Source organism: Schistocerca gregaria, chromosome 6, assembly GCF_023897955.1.
Source record: "Schistocerca gregaria isolate iqSchGreg1 chromosome 6, iqSchGreg1.2, whole genome shotgun sequence".
Classification (NCBI taxonomy): Eukaryota; Metazoa; Arthropoda; class Insecta; order Orthoptera; family Acrididae; genus Schistocerca; species Schistocerca gregaria.
Window position 1 is genome coordinate 285,446,030 of NC_064925.1, and position 26,948 is coordinate 285,472,977.

General features: G+C 42.3%; 1 protein-coding gene across 1 annotated transcript in view; it reads left to right on the top strand.

The window, feature by feature from the left end:
* The first annotated feature begins 5,577 nt into the window (after positions 1-5,577).
* LOC126278853 (odorant receptor 83a-like) overlaps positions 5,578-26,948 on the top strand; it is a 62,103-nt gene continuing 40,732 nt past the window's right edge. The window contains exons 1-2 of the mRNA XM_049979129.1: positions 5,578-5,838; positions 13,203-13,343. Of these exons, the coding sequence (XP_049835086.1) occupies positions 5,578-5,838; positions 13,203-13,343 (402 nt within the window). The remainder of the gene's footprint in view (positions 5,839-13,202; positions 13,344-26,948) is intronic.

Sequence of the window (26,948 nt, forward strand, 5' to 3'; positions counted from 1 at the left end):
AATAGTTGCCACTATTTAAGTTCAAACTCTCATACACCGACCACTGCCTAATAACCTAGAAGTTTTTCCTTTTATAATTGTTAACACAACACTTTCAAATAAGTATTACTAAAGACGTAACTTGCGATCGCTCTACTCAGTGGGTTCCTTGTAAGGCATATTGAACGACTGTTTTGAATTTTTTCCATTTGTGTTCAACATCTTCGTTCTCGGGGCTAAATATTTGATGCTGTCTATTCAGATACTATGCAGTTTGTATCCAGTCACTCTTGCTAAGCAAAAACATTGTCATACCTTTCTTAATATTATATGTAAACGCGTAGTCATAGTTGCTATCACAGACCTATGATCGTGATCGTCATGATTGCCATGAGATAGAGGAAATAAAGAAATATGCTACCTTGGAAGCAAAATATATGGCAACGGACGAAACAAGGGACACATACTTCAATATGGAGAGGGCATTTCCGACCAAGAGAAGTATGACTACTGGCTATATTTTCAGGAAGACATTTCGGAGAATGTACGCCTGGGGCACGGTTGTATACGGAAATGAATTATGAACTATGGGAAAACTGGAAATAAGAGCATTTCAGATGTGGTGCTGTAGAGGAATTTTCAAAATTAAGTGTGCTGATACGTTCGGAAATGAGGTGGTCCTCCACACAGTAGGTGAGGAAAATCGTATATAGGAAACAGTGACAAGAAGGAGGGAAAGGACGACAAAACATGCTTTAAGAGATCAGGAAATAACTTGCACCATACTAGAGGGAGTCATAGAGGCTATACAGTGCAAGGGAAGAGGAAGGGGTTGGAAAACATTTAACAAATTATGAGGGACATTGGGCGTAAGTGCTGTCCTCGATGAAGGAGTTGACACAGGAGAGGTATTCGCCGCAGGCCGCATCAAGATAGCCGGAAGACTGAGCAACGCTCACCCGCCCCTAAAACTAAGAAGACTGATTGTTGGTGAATAATGCAAACCCCGACAAACATAAGGGCCGATTCACGAAAATATGCAAATATTTTCATATTCAAACAACTTAAGGGAATTCAGACAGGTACTATTAACAACGATCGTCGATATTTCGGCAAACAATTTGCCTTGAAAATGGTGGGGTGTGCTCCCGCCGAAATATCGGCGGTCGCTGTTAATATTACCTGGCTGAATTCTCGTAGGTTGTTTGAAAATTGTATACGCCAGGAGAAACTCAGGTTTCATATTTTAATATGTTATTCTACAAGCAAAACTAAAGGAAGAATGTTCATGTAAACATAGGTCCACAAATGTTTAGTTACAATTACAGCTAATAAAAGATTTTGCCTTAAATTTAGCAGCTTCGCTAATATGAAGCCATTGCAAAACTGTACGAGGTTAAAGCGAAGCACGTTTTCCATTTATTCTGTTGTTATTGATTTGATGAATCTAATAAAACATGTCCCAGACTTGTATCTACAGTAGGTTTTCCATAACAACCGGAGAAGAAATTTTCGATGATCTAGCTTCAAAATTGCCTTAGTAGCCACATTTTTCAAAAGAAAACCTTCATCCCCTATTTCACGCTCTTAGAGTTGCAATTTCGAAAAATCTCAAACGACGCCTTCGGTACAAGATGCACAGCTTTTTCAAATTTCGAGTTACTATCCTTAGCGGTTTGAGCTGGGCGTTGATGAGTCTGTCAGTCAGTCAGTGAGGACGTTGCCTTCTAGATACAGAGATTTGAAATAAATCGTAAAGAAGTTTCCGAGATTTTTGGAAGCGACATTTACCTTTTACACATTTGTATAAGACTTAACTTGTCCTTTCTGAAAGCAATTGAAAATGCGGCAGGATGATAGTATTTAAAGCTAGTATTACTCTGATCTATTTTCTTTGCAGGTTGGCATGCGGCGGCAAGCTTTGCGTTTTGATAATCAGAGCTGAATTTTTGCGCTTGCTGTGTGCAGTGTGGTGCGTGCATCCCGAGTGTGACGGCACATACAGTTGAAAGTACGGTTTGGCAACAGTTCTGCTACGCATTTATTGGCTGCTTGATTAATTCGCGCTCTTTGTTTGACGGGTAACACATTTCAATTCTGATCAAACTTCCTGTATTGGCGGTTGTAACAACCGAAACTAGTAAAGAACAAAGTCGAATATGTACAGCTGACGGCTATGAAAATGCTTTTCTTCAAACTGAGTGCTTCGTGGCGTATAGTATTCACCCATTGCCTCGGTAGAACCAGCTCACGGTACATCACACCGACGAGAACGCATTTTGTCATGCGCTCAAAATCTTTGTCTCTATATCACTGCAAGCAGTCTCCGTACGTTATTTCCTACGGATTTGTTCTCCATACCCTTCCAATAGTACAACGATGACTTCCGGTAGCAAATTTTTTGCGATAAAAGGAGAAAAGTGCAACTTCCTGCAAATGCTGTTTGGAAGTTAGGCGCTGAAGAGGTAAATACTTTTCTCTCCGCTCGAAGGCACTTACTTTCAAAGCCTGCTGTTTCTATAGTTGAACACGTCTTGTGGTGTCGCTGTCCGTTATGCTGCAGTAGCTCAACTACTGTTCCCTCTTCTTCAAGCCCCTGAAAACGATAGCAAGCGAGGAGCTGGGAGTGGAAATGTTCCACGCAAAAAAGGAACACTTCGCACAGGAAAAGATAAAATAATTTAATTTAACAAGTTGTACAAACTGTTGTTATAATTTTTTTCTCTGAACGTGAAATATGACAAGCTCAAATGAATGCAGTTATTTATAACAACCCAAAAAACCAGCAATAAACCTTCAGTATTTTAAATTTGATGAACATTAATTTGAGTTTTCAAACCGCGACCTTGCATAGAGCTTCACCTCACTCAGGCGTTTCTGTCCCAAAATAAATCGAATAAAACACAGCATGAATTCAGGCACTATGAGAACAGACAGTAAAACGTTTCAGTTAGCAAATGTTGCAGAAAATACATCAGACATGAATAAACGTCTGGTTACCACACCAGTTAATACCTGAAAACACATAACAGGCAATGCATATCCTTAAAAACAGTGTAAATCAGAGGAAAAAAAATTTGTACTCCCATAAATAGATAGCGAGTGTCTGCTGAAAGAGCCAGAGGTTTTGAACAAATAGCAAAATATAGAATTATGTATTATGCAGTTTTCAGCCAAAAGAGAGTATGTGTATATGTACAGGGTAGTTCTATGAAAGGATGTATAAATAAAATTCAGAACAATAGTGCCCACATGGCTTAAACTAAAACAGCAAGTAGTAACAAGCTCGTTTAACAAGTTTATTTGTGTGGCCATCCTCCGCAGCAAGCATATAAAAACTTGTTTTGTAAATAAAACTGCCTTTTCCTGCTGCTAGTTACTTTATTTATCCCATACTCGCTTCGCCTTTTCCTGTTATAAGGCATCATCAGTGGCATCTATAACAGTGCAGTTTCGTTAGTTTTAGATTATTAAACAGTTCACGGCGCGATTTTTTTTATAAAAAATGTAATTACTTACGATATTCTGATCTAGTAAAGTCGAACTTACACAGGGGGGTTGAACAAATAATGGCAACATTTGTGCGCTGTCTGTAGCTGATTGCAGAATGTCAGATGAAGTAGCAGAGTGAGCGGCGACGGCTTTGTTTGAGTCAGTGGCAATTCGCACTGTGTGAGAGTGCAGGAGGCCAGTTCAAGCGCCCTACCACTTTGGTTGGGAAACACGAACCAGAGTTCCGTGGATCAGGAGTGAAGTGGCACGTGGTCGTCCCGCACTGAGAAGAAAACGACATCACATTCTGACACTGCATCCCATCACAGTTCATGACGATGCACGATACCACACGGCGAGTCCCATTTAGTAAGTCCTTCCTACGTGGGGGAGATACTGGAATATCCTCCGCGTTCACCCGATATGAGCCGGTCTGATTACCACCTGTACGCCAGAATGAAGGGATCTTCTCGTGGCACTGGCTACAACACATGAGAAGACATCATTCACGCCATAGTGTGGTACTTGCGAAGGGATCCGCAAGAGATTGACGTGCTGACGGTGTACGACGCCTTCCATCTGTGTGGGGAAGGAGATCGAGATGTGGTGTGATTATACCGAGGACGTGAGATACAGTCAACGGCAGAACGGCAGTCATGAAAGTCTCGTCTGAATCATAACAGTGTTGCCACTACTTTCTATTCAACCCGTATAAATTGCAGGTAAGCAGCACAAATAATACTGATAAATTACCAGCATGGCTCAAATCCCATAACCTACGCCAAATAACTGTTGCATGATCAGTTTTAGCAATGTAAGTTAGCCAATTTGGAAATGAAATGGGGGTTAACGCAAAAGCTACAAGAATAAAGGCCAACAAGCGACGATGAATACGGCTCGTTAAACCCAGTTTGACAGTGAATTCTATCAGACAGGTCCGAGGGCGGGTTCCACCAAATTCGAAGCACGTGTAAGTTGGCACACATGGAATCGCACATGCACACACAGTCGTATTCAAATTCGGCAAATGCTCATAGCAGCCATGTGCTACTTGGCTGACACCACTTGTTCTTGGATGGGCATCCAGTAGTTATCAGTGGTAAATGACTGACACAGGGCTTTTGCGCACCGCTGTTAACACTGTGGCACACAGCGTCCACTACAAAGGACAGCTGTTAATTGTCGCTTATTTGGCGTTTTCAGTCAGTCTTCAGGCTGCAAACACCCGGCTGCACACTCCATGCATTTGCAGCCTCACGATCTACTGAAAATGCCAGAGATGTGACCATTATAAGTTGTACACTGCAGTGAACTTCATGGAGCCCAGTGTTCATTTGGATCGTTGAAGAACGTTCTTGCCCCCTGGCGAGATGCAAAGGAGGCAGTTACTTGGGCACATAGGTAAAGAGATTGTGGTGTGCGTACTGTAAGACCTTCGGTACACACACCATCAGATTATTGGACTTATCGCTCTAACGAAGTAGGCGAGTGTCAGCAATATGTCTCGTGGCGTGTTTATCTTCTGCCGTTAGGTCAGACGCTTAGAGTAACAGATTGACAGTGACCAACTTTAAACAGAACCTTATTAATTTTCACGCACATTTATTAAAATAATAAAAAGCATAGACATTACGTAACTTGATTCTGGATGCTGTTACAACTGACCATCTGAAGTTCCTTTGGTCTTGGTACGTTAATCTTATTCTCACAGATCTCTGATACTTGACAAAGTGTCTATTCATTTATCTTCATGGCTATGTACAGGAATATGGTAATCTTATTATGCGCACGCTGAAACTTGACTATAGACTGGTGCAGACTAATGCAGACTGGTACAGACTGGTGCAGACAAATACAGACTCGTACAGACTAATGCAGACTGACGTCGGAGGTCTGGTCACTCGTCATAATACCTCGCGCTTTCAGGTATCACTGCGGGAGTGTGATCCGCGAGGAGAAAAGGTTCTACGTTAGCAGCAATCTCATTGGCTGCGTTGCATATTAATACGCGGATCGGCGGAAGCAGACTTTGGTCCTTCTCTAAGGCAGTGCCATCTCGTAGTGCGGAGACGGACGAGTCTGCTGCTGCAGGAGGGTGGTTGTGAGATGGCGCGGTCACCTGAGGACGAGCGCGACGTGCTGGGCCTGGTGGGTGGCCTGCTGGGGCTGTCCAGTGGAGACCGCACCTCCCTCGGGGCCCGCCTGGCTCACTGCGGCAGGCTGTTCGCCGCTGTGGTCAACATCTTCGCAAACGTCTCCCTCGTCACCACCACCGGCGTAGAGCTCTGCACTGGCAAGTCGGCGGAAACAGAGAGGGCCTCCATCACGGCCTTCGTCTTCTCCGTTTCCGTAATCAACTTGGTCAAGGTAAGTGTTGTCACTAAGCCAAGTTCGGAATTCTACCAAGTAAGTAATACTTGACCGCTTGTTATCTGACACATACACTATCTGATCAAAACCATATGGACACCTATAAATTGACATCAGTATGAGGTGTATCTGCCCTTCGTCGTTATGACGGCTTGGACTCTGCTGTGGAAAATTTTCACATTCCAATTATTTGGTAGAATGGTCGCTTATTCTTCCTTATCAGCCGAAACCAGAGAGGTTACTAATGTTGAGATCACAGGTCTGGAGCTAAGAAGACATTATAACTCATCTGAATAGATTTCCATTGGGTTGAAGTCCCCTGAGGTTGGGAATAACACATTGCTGATGAATGGCATTGTACTGTGCTCAGTGACTAACTGTAGTTCTGCACTACCCCATATTAGCAGTGCGGACAGGCCAGTCCATTTCAGGAATGTTATGCTGCAGAAATCATTGCCCCGTATTGCTTTATAATAGAGTGCATTGTCATCCTGACCCAAACCACCATCTCCTGCGGACTGTTCCTCTACTTATCACAGTACACAATGCTTTACAATATCCATCCGAATTTAGCAATATGGAGACCACGCCCTAAAATGAAAAACACCTCCATATCTTAACAACACCTTCGCTGTACTTGTTGACACTAGGCGTAATGGCACGTAACGTTCTCCAGGATTCGACAAACCCAAACCATTGCATCGGGTTGCCACAGGATATGGCGTGATTTATTGCTACAAATAATTTCCAGTCATTCGCTGTATCATGGCGTCACCCTTTACACCACATCAATCGTGGTTTAACACTGACTAATGAAATGTACGGCCTACGTGGAGCTGCTCAACCACTGTCCCCGTTTCTTTTTAATTCCCTAGACACAGTCATCGTGTTAGGTGGAGAGCTGGTAGCTCTTTGCAACTCATGAGTCTGTGTTGAAGATCTTGTCTGCCCAGGCTCTGCGTGTTTCATCATTATCATCATCATTCCCGACAGTGGCTAGACCGCGCGCAGTGGCCGTTCGGTTTGAGGCGCCATGTCACGGACTGCGCGGCCCCTCCCACCAGAGGTTCCAGTCCTCCCTCGTGCACGGGTGTGTGTGTTGTTTTTAGCATAAGGTAGTTTCAGTAGTGTGTAAGTCTAGGGACCAATGACCTCAGCAGTTTGCTCACTTAAGAATTCACACACATTTGAACATTTGAACGGTGGCTAGCTTGGGCTGCGTAAAAATTGGAACTTTGTAAGGGCGCTGATAACCGCACAGTTGAGCGCCCCACAAACTAAACATCATCAGCTCATGAGTCATTCGTTCCTATGATTTCATAAGATTTTATACGGCTACCTTCCGCAATGCTGGAGGGCCCTGTCCATCAGTATGTGAAATCTCCTTGATTTTGGTTTAGTTGCGATTGTTCATTCGCGTTCCCTGTCCACAATCAAACCACCAACAGTCCACTTATGCTGTTTTTTTACAAGCTTGAAACGTCCCTGATTATTTTCTTGCTCACATGACGTTGAAAGACTAGTCAACGCTTGGATTCACCGAGCTCGACCTACTCTGATGTTACTGCTGGCAACACAACGCTCCCCGCTTCCTTTTATACCGGCCTGTCGTGACACCTAGTATTCAGATACGCATTACATCGGGGCGTCCGGATACTCTTGATCAGATAGTATATGTGACGTTCGCTATTTCGACAACATCAGTGCTGCTTATGAACAATTATCGTGGCTGTGTGCCGCCAAGCGTAGAGACTATCATACCCTGTGTTAGACCTATCGTCTTTTCAAACGTTGCACTTTCCCTTATTTAACTTCAATTAGTACACTACTATCAGAAAAGCGCAGCAGAAATCCTCATTCTCAACGAAGTAAAACCCTCACCACAACATTACGTAACAGCTATCTTATGAAATCCACTTTCCTTATCAGGAACCCCATTTTTGAGAGACCTTCCTCAAAAATCAGAAAAATAAAATGTCCTTTCAAATTTCGCAGTTAGTGAGAACAGCTGTCTGTAGACGACTCTTGTAAATTCCTGCCACACACGTCAACCACTTTTCCTTCCCTTCGCCTACATAACCTCCACATAAACTCTGTTCTTTCTTAACAGCTGTTACCACTGCCATTTCAGTATTCTTCTCTTCCATTATTTCTCCTGTTCCCACAAAGAAATTTTCTCTCTGTAGCGGACTGTCCGCTGATATTAAACTTACTGGCAAATTAAAATTGTGTGCCGGACTGAGACTCGATCTCGGGAAAACTGGAAATTTTTGGTAAGGTCTTATGGGACCAATCAGCTGAGGTCATCGGTCCCTAAGCTTACACACTATTTAATCTAACTTAAACTAACTTACACTAAGGACGACACACACACACACCTGCCCGAGGGAGAACTCGAACCTCCGATGGGGGGAAGCGCGCAACTCGTGAAAGACGCCCTAGACCGCGCAGCTACCCCGGGACTACGCTGCAGAGAGCAAACTTCATTCTGGAAATAACCCGGCAGCGGTAGTTAAGCCATGTCTCCGCAATATCCTTTCTTCCAGGAGTGCTACTCCTGCAAGCTTCGCAGAAGGGTTTCTGTGAACTTTGGAAGGTTGACGGTGAGGTATTGGGTAGCTCAATCGATGGAGCACCTGCCCTCGAAAGGTAAGGTTCCCGAGTTCAATTCTCGATCCGGATCACAGTTGGAATCAGCCAGAAAGTTTCATTTCTTCCGTTTGTGATTATAGTAAACACGGCTTCTGACATGCCAAGCTAATCAATATTAATGTTATTCTTCCTTTTTATTATTATTAATGCCAATTATTATTATTATTATTATTATTATTCACTTTTATTATTTGCATTAGTCATTATGACAATATCTCAGCTGTACGTGACTGAACGAGAAGTACGCGTAGAAATTAAAATTCTTTTCTAATATTTTTTGGTGTGTGTTGTTTCTGGTAGAATTTAAGGCTAAATAAATAAGATGAGTGGGAAATATCATAACCTGTGTTCGTTAGTCAAAATGAAGTTAAATTCCACGTCAATGTTCTTTGTAGCTTCGTACTAAGAAAAACCTTATAACGTCGCTAACAACTTTTGCTGTAATCATCAGACCGTCAGAGGTACGTCTTGTAATTTAGAAGCACAGGGTCGGTGGGTGGAGGTGGGGTGAAACAGCTTTGTAACCTTTTTATGGCCGGCCGCGGTGGTCTAGCGGTTAAGGCGCTCAGTCCGGAACCGCGCGACTGCTACGGTCGCAGGTTCGAATCCTGCCTCGGGCATGGATGTGTGTGATGTCCTTAGGTTAGTTAGGTTTAAGTAGTTCTAAGTTCTAGGGGACTGATGACCACAGCAGTTAAGTCCCATAGTGCTCAGAGCCATTTGAACCATTTTAACCTTTTTATTTTTTGATGTTGTGTTCTAAACTGGAGTTGTTTCCTATTCTTAACTTCGTGCTGGTCTCTCTTCTGATCATGAACTACGGTAGTAGTCTGATAATAAGAGTCGCGAAATGTCTGAAATTGTGTAACTGTATTTCAGTTACCTTTAAAAAACGTAAAACTGTACGCTACACAAGCTCTCATGTGAAACTCTGTGTCGTGCAGTTAAATGAACAGCACTACTACGCGTGACGTCACAGTAGGTGACTTCCAGTTCCAACACAAAAAATTAACAGAATAAAAATTCTATATAAAATCACAAATCGTATTTTGAAAGAACAACTGTTCAAACTTCTTCTGTGAATGTGTCCTGTAAATTTGTATGTGGAGCCTCAGCAAATAAAATTCCAGACATTAAATGATACGCACGTAGATCGGACACTCCACTGTATGAATAAGACTGTCTGACAAATTAAATGTGATCTGAACTAGACTTTACCTGTTCATTTCGTGAATGTCTCTGTCCACAAACCTTGCTTCAAAAATGCTGCTGTATGACAGGCTGCATTGTCATACTGACACAAGCAAGCATCGTCTGCCGACTGCTTCTCTGCTACATGCAGGGTACACAGCTGTGACGCGTTAACTTCGTTCCGCGTTTAGCGTTTTCTGAAGCGCAAGAACGGGACCACAGCGTAACCACGAAAAAGACTCTCTTACCGCGACACCAACTCCTCTAGAGTTCACTGTTGGCACTATACATGATGCCTGGAAATGTTCTCCAGGCATTCGTGAAACCCAAGCCCCTCCTTCGGACTGCCACAGAGCTCAGTTTAATTCATCACCAACTGTCACACATTCCCCATCATCCACTATCCAGCGGCAGCGCTCTTTACATCAACTCAAGCGGCGCTTGGCGTTGACCACCGAGTTTGGCTTATTTGGAGCTCGTCGGCCACTGTACCACATTCTTTTCCACTCAGCACGCACAGTCATAGTGCCAGCTGGAATGCTTATAATACTTTGGACCTGATGAGTGATTCCTTCCGCTGATTTCATGCGATCTTTTACAACGACCCTCCACAATGCTCGACGGTACACGCCTGGTCTCAGGTTACCTGTGGTTGTTCCATCATGGGTGTTGTGTGATGTCCTTAGGTTAGTTAGGTTTAAGTAGTTCCAAGTTCTATGGGACCGATGACCATAGATGTTAAGTCCCATAGTGCCCAGAGCCCTTTGAACCAGTTTTTGTTCCCTCATGTTTTCGCTTAATTATCTCGTCACCGTCAGTCGACCTGGGCAGTGTTGAAATGTTCCTGAAGGAAATGTTACTAACATGACATGCAGTAACTAGTCTACGTTCGAAGTCAATGAGCTCCGACTCATTCTGACGACACAATACTCCCTGCCTACTCACAGATCTGCCTCACATGTTCAATTCCGCATTACGTAGGGTATAGGGATTCCTTTGACCAGACGGAGATATTTAGGTACGAGACTGACTTTGCGTGTACGAATACTGTTTAGAGGTGAGTTTGTGCTTTCAACTTCATCAGTCGCTTTTCGCAACTGTCCTCTTACGCTACAGGAAATCATCTGGAAGTAGCACCACTGAACGGTACGGCATTGATAGTAACTGAATATACGCTGGTGTGAAAAACCTGAGGACGAATGTAACTTTCACATGACGTCTCACTGCCAAGTAACATAGTTCGATGAAATTTAGATCATACAGTACAAGGAAAGAACCACTAAAATCTAGTACAGAAGATAACTGAGAGAAATTCGCAATGGGATGAACTGAAAAGACACTTTTATTCAAAGATACATTGAAATCATTGGAATTCACGATGGTCTCCTGGACATTACAAAAGGCAGGACATGATTCTTAATGAGATTTGTGATCACCAAGGATGGCAGTACATGTTCTGCAATCTGCTCCTGTGCTGACCACATGGTTGGTAAGGACTTCTTGTGATAAGGCGTTCCATTCCTCCACCAGTAGGGGTAGTCGCTGTAGCAATACATCTCTCCACCATATCTCACTCTTGATCGTTGGGATCTAAGTCGGAGAAAGGGTCAAGGCTGTTCATTCACTGAATGTCCTCTCGTTCCAAGAGCTCCTCCGCCGCTGCTGTTCGCTTTGTCGTCCATAAAAATAAAGTCACGGCCAAATGCACCACTCACCACTGAACGGAGGTGAGCCGTGCGCGGCTTGTGTTCGTGCGGTCTCTCATTTAACATCCTGTATTTGCCGTACTGCCACCTCGTTATGTTAGTTTCAGTTACTCGTGTCACTGAGTTGCTGTTTTACCTGGCCGTGAACGGCAGCAGCAGTGCTTATCGATGTAACCGCTGCCGTATTATCTTTACTGAACTGCTATTACTTCCCGGTCGTCGTGTCTCGACCAGTCAGTTGGAACGTGCCAACAGTTAGTTCGGACCTGGCAGTGTTTGAGTTGGCACGCGGCGCAAGTTCAGTCGGGGCGCGGTAGCAGTGAGGTCCCGACCGCCATGACTCGCCCGATGGTTGCCGACACACGTGATTGGAGTGGCGACGACTTTGGTCGGTCGTCGGTCGCTCGTCTTGCTGGACGACATGTATTTGGCCGGCGATCGCTTATGGGTTGGCTGTGTGTGCCGGCTCATGATTCGTCCCTGTTATTGTTCAGTTGTCGGAAGCCCGTTGCAGGGCATGTATTGCCGTCGGTAGTGACAGAACATCCTATTACGAATCATGTCCCGTCATTTGTATGTCCAGAGGACCGGCACAAATCGCAGTGACTTGCGAGAAATTATTGTCTTTTAATAAAAGTGTCATTTCTGTTCGTCGCATTGCGTCTTTCTTCCAGTTACTCCCTGTATTACACTGTAGAAGTTCTTTGCAAGTATAGTCCAAGTTTCATTGAGGCATGTTATTTGGCAGTGGCACGTCAACACAAAGTTTCTTTCATCAAAAATACTTGCAAAATGATTCAGATAAGATATCTTAATTGTGCGAAAAGTGGCAATTGACCCTGAATAAGGAAAAGTGTGAAGTTATTCACACGAGTACTAAAAGAAATCAGCTAAATGTCGATTACGCGATAAGTCACACAAGTCTGAAGACTGTAAATTCAACTAAATACTTAGGGATTACAATTACAAAAAACCTAAATTGGAACGATCACATAAATAATATTATGGGTAGAGCAAACTAAAGACTGCGATTCATTGGCAGAACACTTAGAAGGTACAACTGGTCTACTAAAGAGACTGCTAACACCACGCTTGTCTGCCCTATTCTGGAGTATTGCTGTTTCCGTGTGGGATCCGCATCAGGTGGGACTGACAGATGACATCGAAAAAGTACAAAGAAGGACATGTAGATGTAGATGGAGGGGGTGTAGGAGTGGTAATCCGTTCAGGAGAAGGGAGGGGGAGGAGAGGGAGCCCTGAGGAGGAGGCAGGAGGAAGATAGGGTTAGAGTTGCTAGGAAGGATAGATGTCAGGGCGAAGCTCATCATCCGGGAGGGGTAGATGGTGGAAGTTGCGTTTTGAAAGGAGGCGGAGGGTGTGTAGATGGAGAGAGGGTGGGACACAACGGTGAAGTGGCGGTAACGGGCTGGGAACTGGAGATGACGGGAGATACCATGGGGTGAGGGGGATCAGTGCGGCGGACAATATATAGTGTGTGGATGTGTTCAAGGAAAAGGAGGGGTGGAAAACAAGCTACGCTGGCATGAAATCAGGGTTTGCACAGAAAAATTTAAGTGCTCGTTTCCCCCGCGCGTCGTTTGAGAGTGGAACAGTGGAGAGACTTCTTGAAGGTGGTTCATTGAACCCTCTGCCAGGCACTTTATTGTGAATAGCAGAGTAATCACGTACATGTGGATCCCTTACTTTTACGCACCATTGTAGCCGTGGCTTGTACTTACCTTGGTAGAATGTATGTGCTACTCGACAGGGGCGAGCTCGTTTACAGGGAGACGGCATGGCGTGTGCCGACAGGCGGTGTCGCTGCTGATGCAGTGGCGGCGCCTGCGCCGCCTCGTGGGCATCCTGGAGGCCGTCCGCAGCAGCTTCCGGGACCCAGAGGGCGCCCGCGGCCGCTATTCGCGCCACGCCGTCGTCCTCGGCCGCACCTGGGTGGTCAGCTCTCTCTCCTCATTTCCTCTGTACTTTGATTTTAATCAGTTGAGTCTAAGAGCCAAACTGAGACTGAAACTACCTGCCAGATTAAAACTGTGTGCCGGACCGAGACTAGAACTCGGGACCTTTGCCTTTCGCGGGCAAGTGCTCTACCAACTGAGCTACCCAAGCACGACTAACTCCCCATCCTCACATTTTTACTACTGCCAGTACCTCGTCTCCTACCTTCCAAACTTCACAGACGTTCTCCTGCGAACCTTGCAGAACTCCTGGAAGAAAGGATTTTGCGGAGACATGGCTTAGCCACAGCCTGGGGGATGTTTCTAGAATGAAATTTCCACTCTGCGGTGGAGTGTACACTGATATGAAGTGAAGATGTGAGGACGGATCGTGAGTCGTGCTTGGGTAGCTCAGAAGGTAGAGCACTTGCCCGCGAAAGGCAAAGGTGCCGAGACTGAATCTCGGTCCGTCACACAGTTTTAATCTGCCAGGAAGTTTCATGTCAGCGCACACTCCGCTGCAGAGTGAAAATCTCATTCTGGAAACATCCCAGGATGTGGCTAAGCGATGTATCCGCAATATCCTTTCTTCCAGGAGTTCTAGTTCTGCGAGGTTCGCAGGAGAGCTTCTATATAAGTGTGGAAGGTTGGAGACGAGGTACTGGCAGAAGTAAAGCTGTAGGACGGGCGTGAGTCGTGCTTGGGTAGCTCAGTCGGTAGAGCGTTGCCCGCGAAAGGCAAAGGTCCCGAGTCCGAAGCTCGGTCCGACACACAGTTTTAATCTGCCAGGAAGTTTCATATCAACGCACACTCCGCTGCACAGTGAAAATTTCATGCTGTAAACTGAGACTGGTTGTAAGAAGTCACCAGAGCATTCCGGTCACCGCGGCGATGGAAAATCGTTTTAACGTCTCAGTCTCCTAGGTAAAAACGCCTTAAATTCACTTACTGTTTAGACTACAACAGCGTCTGTTCATAATTTTAATTACGGCCAGAATTATATTAATTTTTTTCAGATTAGTCTGATTTTCCTTTCTGGGAAACAGCTTCAAACTTCTCTTATCCCAAAAACTTTTGAACTCACTGAAATATTTTTCTGTGAATATGGTGGCTGAGGCGTGATTGTCGTGTTGTTTTTGGCCAAAAATCTATCACAAGCAACGATGCATGAGCAGGTGCCACAGCCTGATACAAAAGCCATGTATCGCTTTTCCACAATTCCGGACATTTATTTCATATTGCTTCTCGCAAACGACTAATAACTTCAAAGTAACATTCTTAGTCGACCGTACGACTTTGAGGCAGAAATTCAAGATCCACTACGCCAATGTAATTTGAAAAAGCAGTGAGGAAAACTTTGACATTTGATCGAACTTTGCGTGCAATTTTCGATCTTGGCTCTCCAGGATGCTTCCACTGGGACTACTGGTCTTTCGTTTCAACGTCATAACCGTAAAACCATGTTTTGTCACCAGTTATGACCCTTTTGCGCAAATAAGGATCATCATTGACGTTATTCAAGAGCTCGTGAGCGATGCTCATGTGACGGTTCTTCTGATCAAAATTGATAAGTTTTGAAACAAACTTCGCTCAGACACATCTCATGTCCAAAACGTCCGATAAAATTGTATGACACGAGCCGACCGATATGTCAACATCCTCAGCAACTTCTCTTACAGTAATTCTACGACTTTCCGAAATAATTTTCTTGACAGCTTCGACGTTATCATCTGTTGTTGATGTTCTGGGGCACCGAGAGCGAGTTTCGTCATTGACATTTTTTTGAGCAGACTCACCGTAAGCCACTGTCAACATTTCAAGTGTTTTAGAGCACTTGATTCCATTGTTCACGTAAAATTTGAAACAAATTATTTGCTCCGTTTTTTATAATAATCGAAAATCGCCGAGCACAGTATAAAACGTCTAACCTATCTGCTAAAAACAACTGAAGTATGCTGTACACCTGAAAATTTAAATATATGATCCGGACATGTGTACCAATATAACAAAAAAAATATCGATAGTCGAATGTACATTGCCTGCGCAATTTGAAAAGTCATCTTACTTTTTGAATAGTCCTAATATATAAATAAATAATGAAATTTATTGTAAAAAGAGCTATTAAAATTTTCAGTTAGAATCCTGTGTTGCATATCGATGTCAAATTTTTCTTGCTGAGCACGACTATATAGGCAAGTGTATCTTTCGGAATTTTTTCATTAAAAGTGGCACACAGTTTCATAGTTGTTTTTTGTGTGCTTAAAACATTTATTCTTCAAGTCGCATTTATAACAAAAATAAGGTAATTTTCAAGAAAAATTGATTGGAGTCACATAATATCACCATTTAATTGCGTGACTTTCTTAAAAGCACAAAAAACATCATAAGCCTTCAAATAGGCAAAAAAGGCAAATTTATATGCTTTTAACTGCCCAGTTTCAACTACTTTTTGAAAACAATTAAATTTCATGTCCTTTTAATAATAATTTTGCAAACTTTTATAAAATTCTAATAAATTTTTTCCTCTGTAACTGGAAGCTGAAAATAAATTGTCTACTGCAAATAAAAAGAAATTTTCTATAACAGAACTTTTTGTAAATAAAGTAAAACGAACCGATGAAAGATTTGGTTACTAACAGAAAACTTAAATAATAATAATCTTGATACAAATATTGCAGATATTAACTATACAAATGGAGAAGAAAAATTAGAAGAATTTAAACCAATTACGGAACCATTCTGCGATAATATTATCGTAGTTAAAATAACAAATTTAGCACGTCGTACAAAAGATGCAGGCAAAAAGCAATTTTCAGTTAAGAAAGAAATACGTGAATCATTTAATAGTTTGTTGCGAGGAGTAGTTTCTAAATTTTGTTCTGCAAAACATGCTGTTAAAGCTAACTTTTCTTTTAGATTCGGAAACAACTTGTAAAGGAGCTAAACAAGCTATTAATGTAGATGTGAATGTAATAAGAAGTAAATAGACTAATCGAGTTATTATTCCTTACAAAACAGAATTAGCAGATGCCAAGATTGCTACAGTATTAGAAGAACTATCACAAATATTGTAAGAAAAATTAACACTACTATTATTGGATTTAGACATAACACAAGATTCGTATTCAAGGAGAATATAAAGAAAATTGTAGGAAAAGATTGTTTGGCTTGGATTAGAATTCCAGATTAGAAATACACAATAAATTTATTTGTTAATTACTGAGTCCAGGAGCTCATAAACAACTTGGCAACCATATTATACATTTTTTAGATTGTCCTGATATACGATTAAAGGAAAATTTTGCTTCTGCATTATGTAAAGAAAACTGAATTACAAGACTGGAAGTAACAATCTATAATCATATTAATACAGATATCCAAAAGATCAAGAATTTTATCCATTAACAGATTGACACATGGGGTAACCCTGGTCGCAGTTTGTGTTCCAAAAATGAACAGCTTAGAGACAGAAGTGATGACACATTCTGCAGGACCTGACCATCATTTTGCAGGTCAATGCTCAAGCATGTACAGTGCAATCTGCTACTGATTTGTTTGACTGATGGGGCTGCTAACTGCTATATCACCTACTGTACTCCCCTGACTTAAGCCCTCGTAAGTTCTACTCGATTTCTAAACTGAAGGAAACACTTCACGGCATTCTCTTCAGAACTGATACAAATTCTTCGGGCAATAGACCGCGCCGCTCGAACTGTCAACACAACTGGGACTGCTAAGAGTATCCTACGACTTCCACATCGCTAGCAACGGGTTATACACTATGATGGTGACTACTTTGAAGGTCAGTAAAACTTTTAAACACGTATCTATTTTGTACGAGCTGTAAATAAATAGTTGACACTATTAAAGTTCCAACCCTTGTATGATGATTTCTTGTAGCCCATTATATTATACAGTATGACTTTTCGATATGTACTGTAAATCAAACGAACGAAAAACTGCTGAAAGGAATCTGCATATGATTTAGGATTATTTCTTCCGTCTTATATTTGCTATGGAAGACTAGAGCCCACTACATAAATATTACTTTACATGAAAAGTGGTAAGGAAATTTTAGTCGTATCATCAAGATTTCATCGAGCTGATTTGTGTAAACGAAGTATTTCTGTCTCAAAAAGTGCAAAAAGATTCAGTAGCGAACCAGGCGAAGCAGAGCAGTAGCACTGGAAAAACAATATTTCTCTGAGCTTGGTTGGAAGCCCTACAAGGCGATTATCTTCAAACGAATATTGTATACTTTTCCTTGTGTGTATTCACCACATATTTAGTGTGTATTCTCCACATATTTTCAGCACCAATCAGGTCTCCCTCGTGTATGCTTGTTCCGATTTCCACGCGGTAATACTAGTTGTGGTCGTATAAGAGTTGCGCTGTCCTCAATTATTTGTTTTATGCATTCCAATCTATGTCCTCCTTTACATTGTTTTACGCCCTACAGCTCTTTCTAATACAATGGAAGTCATTCCCTGATAACAGACATCTATCAGCCTGTGCCTTCTTCTTCTTGTCAGCGTTTTCCACATTTTCGTCTCCGTGATGATTTAGCAAAGAATCTTCTGATTTCTTACCTCCTCATCCCACTTCATTTTCAATGTCCTTCTAAAGTATCACATTTCAAACAATTACACCTCTTCTTTTCATATTTTTTCATAATCCACGATTCATTACCATACAATGATGAGTTCCAAACACCCATCCACAAACATTTCTTCCTCAAATTAAGGTCTGCGTTTGACACCAGTAGACTCTTTTGGTTAGGAATACTGGCTCTCTCTGCCTGTATTGTCCTACCGTTTATGCTTTTCTTCCTTCGTCCGTGACGTGTTATTCCACAGAATCAGAATTCCTCCACTTCATCTACGTCGTGGCCAAGAATTTTGATGTTACGTAGATCTCTAATCTCATTTCTGTGATTCCTCATTATTTTCACCGTTTTCGGTTTACTCTCAACACATACTCTGTAGTCAGACATGATAACTTTCCGAGTCTGCTTATATTCGCATATCTCATAGGTTCTACTCACCAACTGGAAAGGTTTTAGAAACTCTGGAGCGATGTTACGTATTCCTTTTTCTTTATTTGACCGCAAGTCTTCCAAAGCTGCTATGAACGCCGACTTTAATATTGGAGCACCTATTTATTCTACTGTATATGGGCTCCCACTCCTTCTTCTGAGACAAGTCCTTCTCCTCTAGAGCTCGCCAGTGTAATACCTCCACCTGATTACACTCTGCTCTACGTTAGACTGTTGAATATGTGTAGCACTCTTAATGTTGATTCCCTTGTTTTTAATTTCAGGGAAGCTTGTTTTGATTTTTCTAAGTGTTGAATCAGTCCTTTCTGCGACCATTTTTTTCATCTATGTCTTCACATTTGTTCCGCAGTCATTTCGTCTTGCCTTCCCAGTGACTAATATTCCTTTCCTGTGCCTGTGTTTTTATGTAATATTTCTTCACTTTCACTGAGGATAGTAATGTAATCAGCGATTCTTATTACTGATATCCTTTAATCCTGAATTTTAATCCCTCTCTCGAACTATCTTTTGGTCATTTCTTCTATGCATGGATTTAACAGTAGGGGCTAAAGGCCGAATGCCTGTTTTACGCCCTTTTTAATCCAAGCACTTCATTCTTTTCTATTTAACTACTTGGTTTCCCCTGCGTAGAGATGTCCATTCTTCTTCGACTGTGCACTGCAGTGATCGTCATGGCAGTAACTACAGCCTTAGAGAAATTAAAAGGCATCTCACGATTCCTCAGTACTACATCACCCAAATCCACAGCGATTCTTATCCTCCTACCTTCTTATGGTTTTTGAACAGTGTATTCGTTATTATCAGCTGAAATTCGGAGTAGAACTCCTCTCTCATTCATATCACCAAGCCCATATTCTCCAAGAACTCTTTCTATTCCTTCCCCTATTACAGCGTTCCAGTCTTCCATGGGTATTAGATTATCATCTCCCTTTACAATACTGAATTACTGGCATGTCGGCATATACTTCCTACATCTTTTCATCTGCAACTTATTTATTCGGCACGTATACCGGAACTATTCTTATTGATGTTTATTTGCTGTCGTTTCTGATAAGAAGATATCTCTTGCTTTGTTATTTCTCTTCTTAACGAAACGTACTCCATTTATGCCATTTTCTGCTGCTGTTGATATTACAATATATCCGTGTGACCAGATATACTTATCGTCCTTCCATTCTGCTTCACTAACCCACACTACATTTACCTTAAGCCATTGCTTTTCCATTTTCTGATTTCCTATTTTCACTGCTATGTTCAAACTTCTCACATTCCACGCTTGCATTCGCAGAATGTCACCCCTTCGTTGGTAATTCAGCCTTTTTCTCAAGGTTTTCTCGCTCTTGAGTGTTCTCTCACGGAGGTCCGAATGGGGGACTAATCCGAAATATTTTGCCAGCGAGGAGATCAACGTCACACTTTTTTAAACTACAGGTCACGTGCTCTCCCTTTAATGCAGTGGTTTCTCTTGATTTCTGCACCCTCAAGACGCAGATCAATGCTGATTCTTCCACGTTTTAGGGTCATTTCCCCACTTCAAGGCAAGCGATTGCCCTGGAACTATCCATTCCTCCGCCCGCTTTGACAAGGCAATTAGCAGATCGATTGTGACTCCTTATACCGAAGATCTGAGTCCGCCATTGCTGATGAATTTAATTCGAAACTTAAGCAGTGCCTGGGATCGAATGCAGGACCCATGACGTGTTGACGACCAGTCAAGGACGCAGGTGCAATACCACGATAGTGCACGCATCGAGGAGTCACCCTACATATTGTAAACTAATTGTTAGTATTGTATACTGATGAGCCGAAGCATTACGCCCACCTCTTTGGTCCACGTTTGCACAGAAAGCATCAGAGATTCGTCGTGGCATGGAATAAACAAATCGTTGGTGGAGGCTTGTATCACCGTATATTTACGCATTGGAGACGTCCCCCTCAAATTACGGGTCGGTTGTTTGTGAGCGTAGAGCCAACTGAGGTCCATCGCGTTCAGATCAGGTGAAAGTGGTAGTCATCAAGCTGCTTAAACAACTGTAGGAGGATTTTGACTTTGTGATTTGGACAATTGTCTGCTGGCAGAGTCCATCGCGAACTGGGAACGTCTCAAGCATGACTGAATACGTTTGGTTCATAATAATGTTGTGGTGGTCCACAGTTGTCATGTTCATGTTATCTTAAAAAAATGGCTCTGAGCACTATGGGACGTAACATCTATGGTCATCAGTCCCCTAGAACTTAGAACTACTTAAACCTAACTAACCTAGGGACGTCACAGAACACCCAGTTATCACGAGGCAGAGAAAATCCCTGACCTCACCGGGAATAGAACCCGGGAACACGGGCGCGGGATCATGTTGCCTTCGTTTCTCACCACAGGTCCCATGGAAGCCCAGGTTAATGTCCCCCTTTAACATGATAAGTACAGCTCTCACTAGTCCGAGACCGTGGCGCAGTGCATGATTTGAGCAGCCGTTAGCCTGAATGATGTCATATCTAGATGCGCCCATGGACCTGGTCTAACAGCAAACATGATTCAACCGACCGACACTTTTTCATTGTTCCATGATTCTATTTCGATGATACAACACCCACTGAAATCGTAACTAACGAAGTTGTTGGGTCGATATGGGAACACATGGGTTCTGTCTCAGAGCCCCATGTTCGACAATGTGCGGTGAAAGGTGTGCTTATTCCTGAACTAGCATTGTACTCTGGCGCCACCTACTCTGTTTTAACATTTTTGAAGGTGTTTGACAACAGTTGTTAATCAGCTTTTGAACTGTGTGACATACAGCTGTTTAATTGTCTATTATTTAAGCTACCAGTTTCGGACATTGTGCTGTGTCAAAACGCACGGGTTATGTTCGCCCTTAGTAGTGCTGAGCATCCTACACGATAACTTAGTAATAACACTTGGTGGTTACTGTAAATATACGTGTACGATGTGTTAAGGAAAAAAATGTTGTAGTTGAGCCGCGAACGTCGACGAATAAACAGGTGGTGAGCGCGCGCGACTTCAGCGATGCAAGAACTCGCCTTCGCCGGGTCCAGAGATGCTGCCTCAGCGACGCGCAGCAGCTGGCCGCTGTCGTAGAGAACCGACAGTAGCAACGAATAATTAATTAATTGTTAAAAGTTGGATTGGCCCTGCGTGTTTGTTCGTTTTAAATGGTTCCTGTGGTATGACATAAAGAGTTAGTTAGTTCCCATGTAGACCTCTCGCCGACGAAGTGGATATATCGGTGTGCGTCTAGGTCCGATAGTAGAGCGACCCATTGCGTCGTGGAGTGAGGCACCGCAGCTGGCGGTTAAGGCTTGGGAGAGGGAAAGGAGTTTTGATTGGTAGTACCAGTATTTTAATTTGGGTACAGTTCGCGGAGGCAGCGTGGCTATTTAGTGTGTTAGGCCCCTGCTCATATACGTAGCTGTGACGGTTGTTTCCTTCCAACACTGAGCAACTGAATGTACAGAGGTTCTGTGGGATTTTCTGAATAGTCGCTGGTGATACACTGGTTTTGGCGAATTTAGCTGCACGAGCTATCAGTTGATTGTCGTCTTGTGAACAGTTTCGGTCGTAAAGTTTTCTGTGGTAAATCCAGCGTAAACCTGCTTAGAGTGAGAAGTAGATTTGTAGGTGCTGAGTTTTTGGGAATCGGTGGAACCGATATCCTGTCCGTGTTGTGCGATTAGTGGTAGCCGCTCGCCCAGAGGTAACTGGGTTGTTAGCCATTTTATTGAAGTGGTCTGGTAGTGGTTGGTGTGTGTGTCGAGAAGGGATAGCTTCGAACACATGTTCGTAGTTGTTGTTTAAATACCACTATCTTACAGCGGACCGAGAATTGGCTCGAATAAATACGAACTGTTTCACTATATTGTGATAGAGTGCACTGTAGTTGATTGGATAACCGACGAGAAAATAAAGGAACCATTTTACAAGCAACAAGCAGCTAAACAAAAACTTGATTAACCAAAGTGGCGAGTGGCCGAATTCAAGTAGGGAACTTAGCGGGTCGAATATTGTCAACGGCTGAAGAAGTTCAGAATTGTTTTAAATTGTCACTTAAGGTGACATTAAAATCTGTACCTAATTAAAGCTGTAGTGTTTGATTGGTTTGCCCAAGTATTTTGCGTGGCAGGAAGCCATACATTAACAGCATAGCGACGTTGGTACAGTACGATCCATTGTCGTTGTAAGTTCGATCTTGGGTACCGCCAGTCGGCAGGTTACAACACACTATCATCACTGTGTAAAACATTACATATTAATCACGTGTCATAACAGCTCAGATCAGTATGGCTATCCATGTAATTACAGTCACATTTGAACTGTTGAATATTTACGGAACAAAAAAGGTATCTTATGTGTCAAATGTGAAATGACAGTATCACGTAACTAAAGCTATATACGATTTATGAAATAGCGTTGGTAGCTGCGCAGTTTCGGTGGACCACCACCTGAAAGCGCTGTTGTAGGACTTAAGCTTAAAATGAATAGCCAGAAGCGTCTTTTTTAAGTTCAAAATAGCAAGTTTACCAATATTCGGTTACGTCTTACGATCCTACCGGGTAGGACCAGGTCCCTAACAGTCTGTAACGTTCACAAACATATGTGGAGCTTATCACCTCTTATCTCGTCAGAAAGTAAAAGAGCAAATAGTACAGATGAAGTGATCGTAAGTTGCTTCATACCAAATTAAGAAGAAAAAGCAGCACGGCTGATACTATAGTTACAAATATTGTTCAAATAGCCCAAATCACACATTTTGATGTCTATTGTTCATAATTACAAAATATGTTTTCTCAGCTCGAACGAAACGAAACGAGAGGCAACACACCCCATCCCGAGGCTTGTCTAAAATACACACTAACTAACGTGAAGCTATACCACATGAAGATTAAGAGCAGAATGTACTGAATTAACCGACTGAACAGACTGACTGAAACTAAAAGCAGACAGACTGGAATGGCGTGAGCTTTCCCCGTGTAAAGGTTCGCTCTAGGACAATGTTCAACTTCTTTAATTTATAATAGTTATAAATTCTGTAGGTAGAAAGGTTAATCTTTGATTGGCTGTTGATTTTTTTCGTCTATTTTGTTTGTGTATTATTTCCTATGAGGACCTTCTATTAAAATACACAATACTAATTTATGCCCACAGTGGGCATGCCAGGTTTATGACCATGAGATCCACATTGAATGTTAAAATTTAGAAACTGAAAATTTAGTAATTTTAAGTAAGGACTCTTTCTCATTGATATGGGTCAGCATATTCATAAAAATCAGGTGAGCTGGAGTATATTGACAGAGCCAGAAAATTTTAAGTAGTTTGGTTATAATAAGCACTGAAAGTTTGGACCAGATGAAGTCCTTAACTAACAATATATTTTAAACTAATTACGTCTCCGCTAACATAAATATGTTACTGAAAAGATGGAAAAATAGTGTTTTAATCTGAAACTAGTCTACCCTTCCCAATTTACCAGTTAGCTCCTACGGCTCTTCCTACGACTAGATGTACGGAACATTATAATTGCAATAACTTTCAATTGCCATCTTTTCTCGTGAAACTAATTAGTTCACATGATGTGAATAATAAAGTTTTGTGGGACAGATTTCCTTCTACAGTTTTGATGATTTGGATAACATGTACGAGGGTCGGTCAAAAAGTAATGCCTCCCATTTTTTTTCTACTTAAAAAAATTAAGTTAAGTGAAAAATTTGAATTTGGCGCCATTCCTCAAACCTTCTTCTGCAATCCACTGCAGTAGTAACTTTCTGTGTCAACAGGTGGCAGCACAGCAGAAGTTTGTAAGATGGCCGACATCGATGTTCGTTTGAGACAGCGTTGTGTGACTGAATTCTTGAATGCAGAAGGTGAAACGCCCATACGCATTCATGAAAGACTGAAGAAGGTGTATGGTGTTGTGACAGTGGATGTCGGCACTGTTAGACGATGGGTTCGTCGTTGTAAGGAAGCTGAAGGGCAAACACCGTTGACTGACGAAAAGCGGAGCGGCAGGCCGGTGAGTGCAGTGACTCCACACAACATTCAGCAAGTTGATGACATCATTCGTGGTGACCGTCGGGTGACTGCAGATGAAGTGTGTCGCATTATTTCTCTTAGTAAAGGCAGTGTGATCACGATTATTAAACAATTGGGGTACTCAAAAGTTTGTGCACGGTGGGTTCCAAGAATGTTAAACGATCAGAATAAAGAGGCAAGGAAAACAATAGCCTCCCAACACTTGCAGCGCTTCCGTTTGGAGGGAGATGAGTTTCTGAAAAAAATTGTGACCGGGGACGAAACATGGGTGCATTTTTTTGAACCCGAATCAAAGAGGCAGTCAATGGAGTGGCGTCACACAAGCTCGCCGAGGAAGAAAAAATTCAAAACTGTGCGATCGGCAGGGAAAGTTATGGCAACAGTTTTCTGGGATACAGAGGGTGTGATTCTGGTTGATTTTTTGGAGCAGGGATGCACAATAAATTCTGTTCAATATGTCACAACCCTCAAAAAACTTAAAGCACGTCTTCGTCGAGTTCGCCCAACAAAATCAATGGCAGATGTTCTTCTTTTGCATGACAATGCAAGACCACACACCAGTCGTCACACCTCTGACGAGATTGTCAAAATTGGATGGGAAGTTTTGCCTCATCCCCCATACAGCCCTGACCTGGCACCATCAGACTTCCATCTGTTCGGGCCACTAAAAGAAGCTCATCGTGGGATTCATTTTGAAGATGAGGAGGCCGTCAAAACATCCGTGCGTCAATGGCTTAGGAAGCAGAGCTGTGATTTTTACCGTGCTGGGATACATGCCCTTGTTCAAAGATGGACCAAAACTGTAGAGATGGGCGGAGATTACATTGAAAAATGACAAAATCATCCTCAATGTTGTGGTTTTCAACCTATGTAATTGCATTTAAATTTCCTGACAATTAAATGTAGAAAAAAAAATAGGAGGCATTACTTTTTGACTGACCCTCGTAATTTGGACAGAAATGTCAGTATCGGAATTTTGAAAATAAAATTAGCGGGAATTCCATATAGACGTTAATACATCAGATAGAAGTGCATACAAAGTGGGTCAGTGGGTGTCAACCAACTTTGTCACATACTGTTAGCGGTCTGAACTTATGAAATAGGTTCTCAGATATGCGAAAACCTCGAAGACGTGCTTTGTCACGACAGTAACATCCTGCATTAGAGAGCGTGCAAGCCTTCGTTCTCCTCGTCAAAGAGACAAGGCGCGGTTGTCCTACATTCTGTCGCTTACTGCTGGTTTCAGTTTCCTTCAAACAATGTTTGTTACAGTTGCACGCGAACAGCCTACCATCTTTGCCATGCCCTTGCTGCTCATTCCTTGGCACCAGGCCGTAGCAACCTTTCCTTTGTCGAAGTCGCTTTACGTCAGTGGATTTCCCCATTTGTGCCTCATATTGTCGCTAGAATGACTCCCCGTGAGTCTAGACTTCGAGTAATGCGAGTACTTTCCTTATCGCGTTACGTGCCTGCAACTCCACCAGGTTGAATTCGGTTTCGCACTGAGCAGTGGCTGTAACATTTCGGCTCATCAGTGTTTTTTACTGGTTGCTGGCTGTGGGTATGTAACGGCAGTGATGAACCTATCTCTCTGCTGCCTTTACACCCTGATCAATGGGGCTCCGTGGAGGGCTACTAGTTGCCACTTACGATTTGTCTACACTACGGCCAGGACCAGTAGTGTAATTTAAAGAAACCACATCCGGCCTATCTAACGCATGTTAAGTTACGCAAATATTTGACTCACTTCTGAAAAAAACTATTTCATGCAGGACCTTAATATTTTTACTGTATGTTACATGATGCTAATAGAGTTAACTGTGCTAAAATCTACTTAATCCATTTTACAGTTTTTTAAGAAATACTTTTTTAAATTTATTAACAAAAATATTAAGTTTCTTCGGCAGAAAATATTTTTGTGAAGTTTTTAATGGGGGAATATTAATGAATGTAGTACCAAAGGTGGCTTTTTATGTTATGCAGAGTCTCTGAAAATTTCATTCATTTATCTATGATAGTTTCTGATTTAATGGGGCATAGATATTGAAAATTTTAGTTCATGGGAAATTGACTTTAAAGAAAAAAACTTTTGAAATTTGTTACTTAAAGTTAATTAAGACTGTCCTGCTGCATATGATGGCCCTTCTTTGGCCTCTAACAGGTCTTCCAGCATCTTTTTCACCTTCCTGGATGTTTGTCTTATTTTCTTGGCCGTATTAGATGCAGACCTGTTTGCATCGGCTATCCTCATTATATGGCAATTTGCAGCCCAGTGATCATATATTCACCAGTATTAATTCCCAGCTTTTTCAGTACCCAACACTTTCCAACATTACCACAATTGAATGTAATAACAGCATCATGAACTCCTAGTTTCATTGTATGCACGCCTACAAATACAGTTTTAGGGAGGCGGTTCCAAATTACGCTGTTGAAACATTCATTTGGGTTCTGTGTCTGCCCATGCAGACATTTTCTTAGGCCAGGTGAGCCAAGACTCTGAAAAT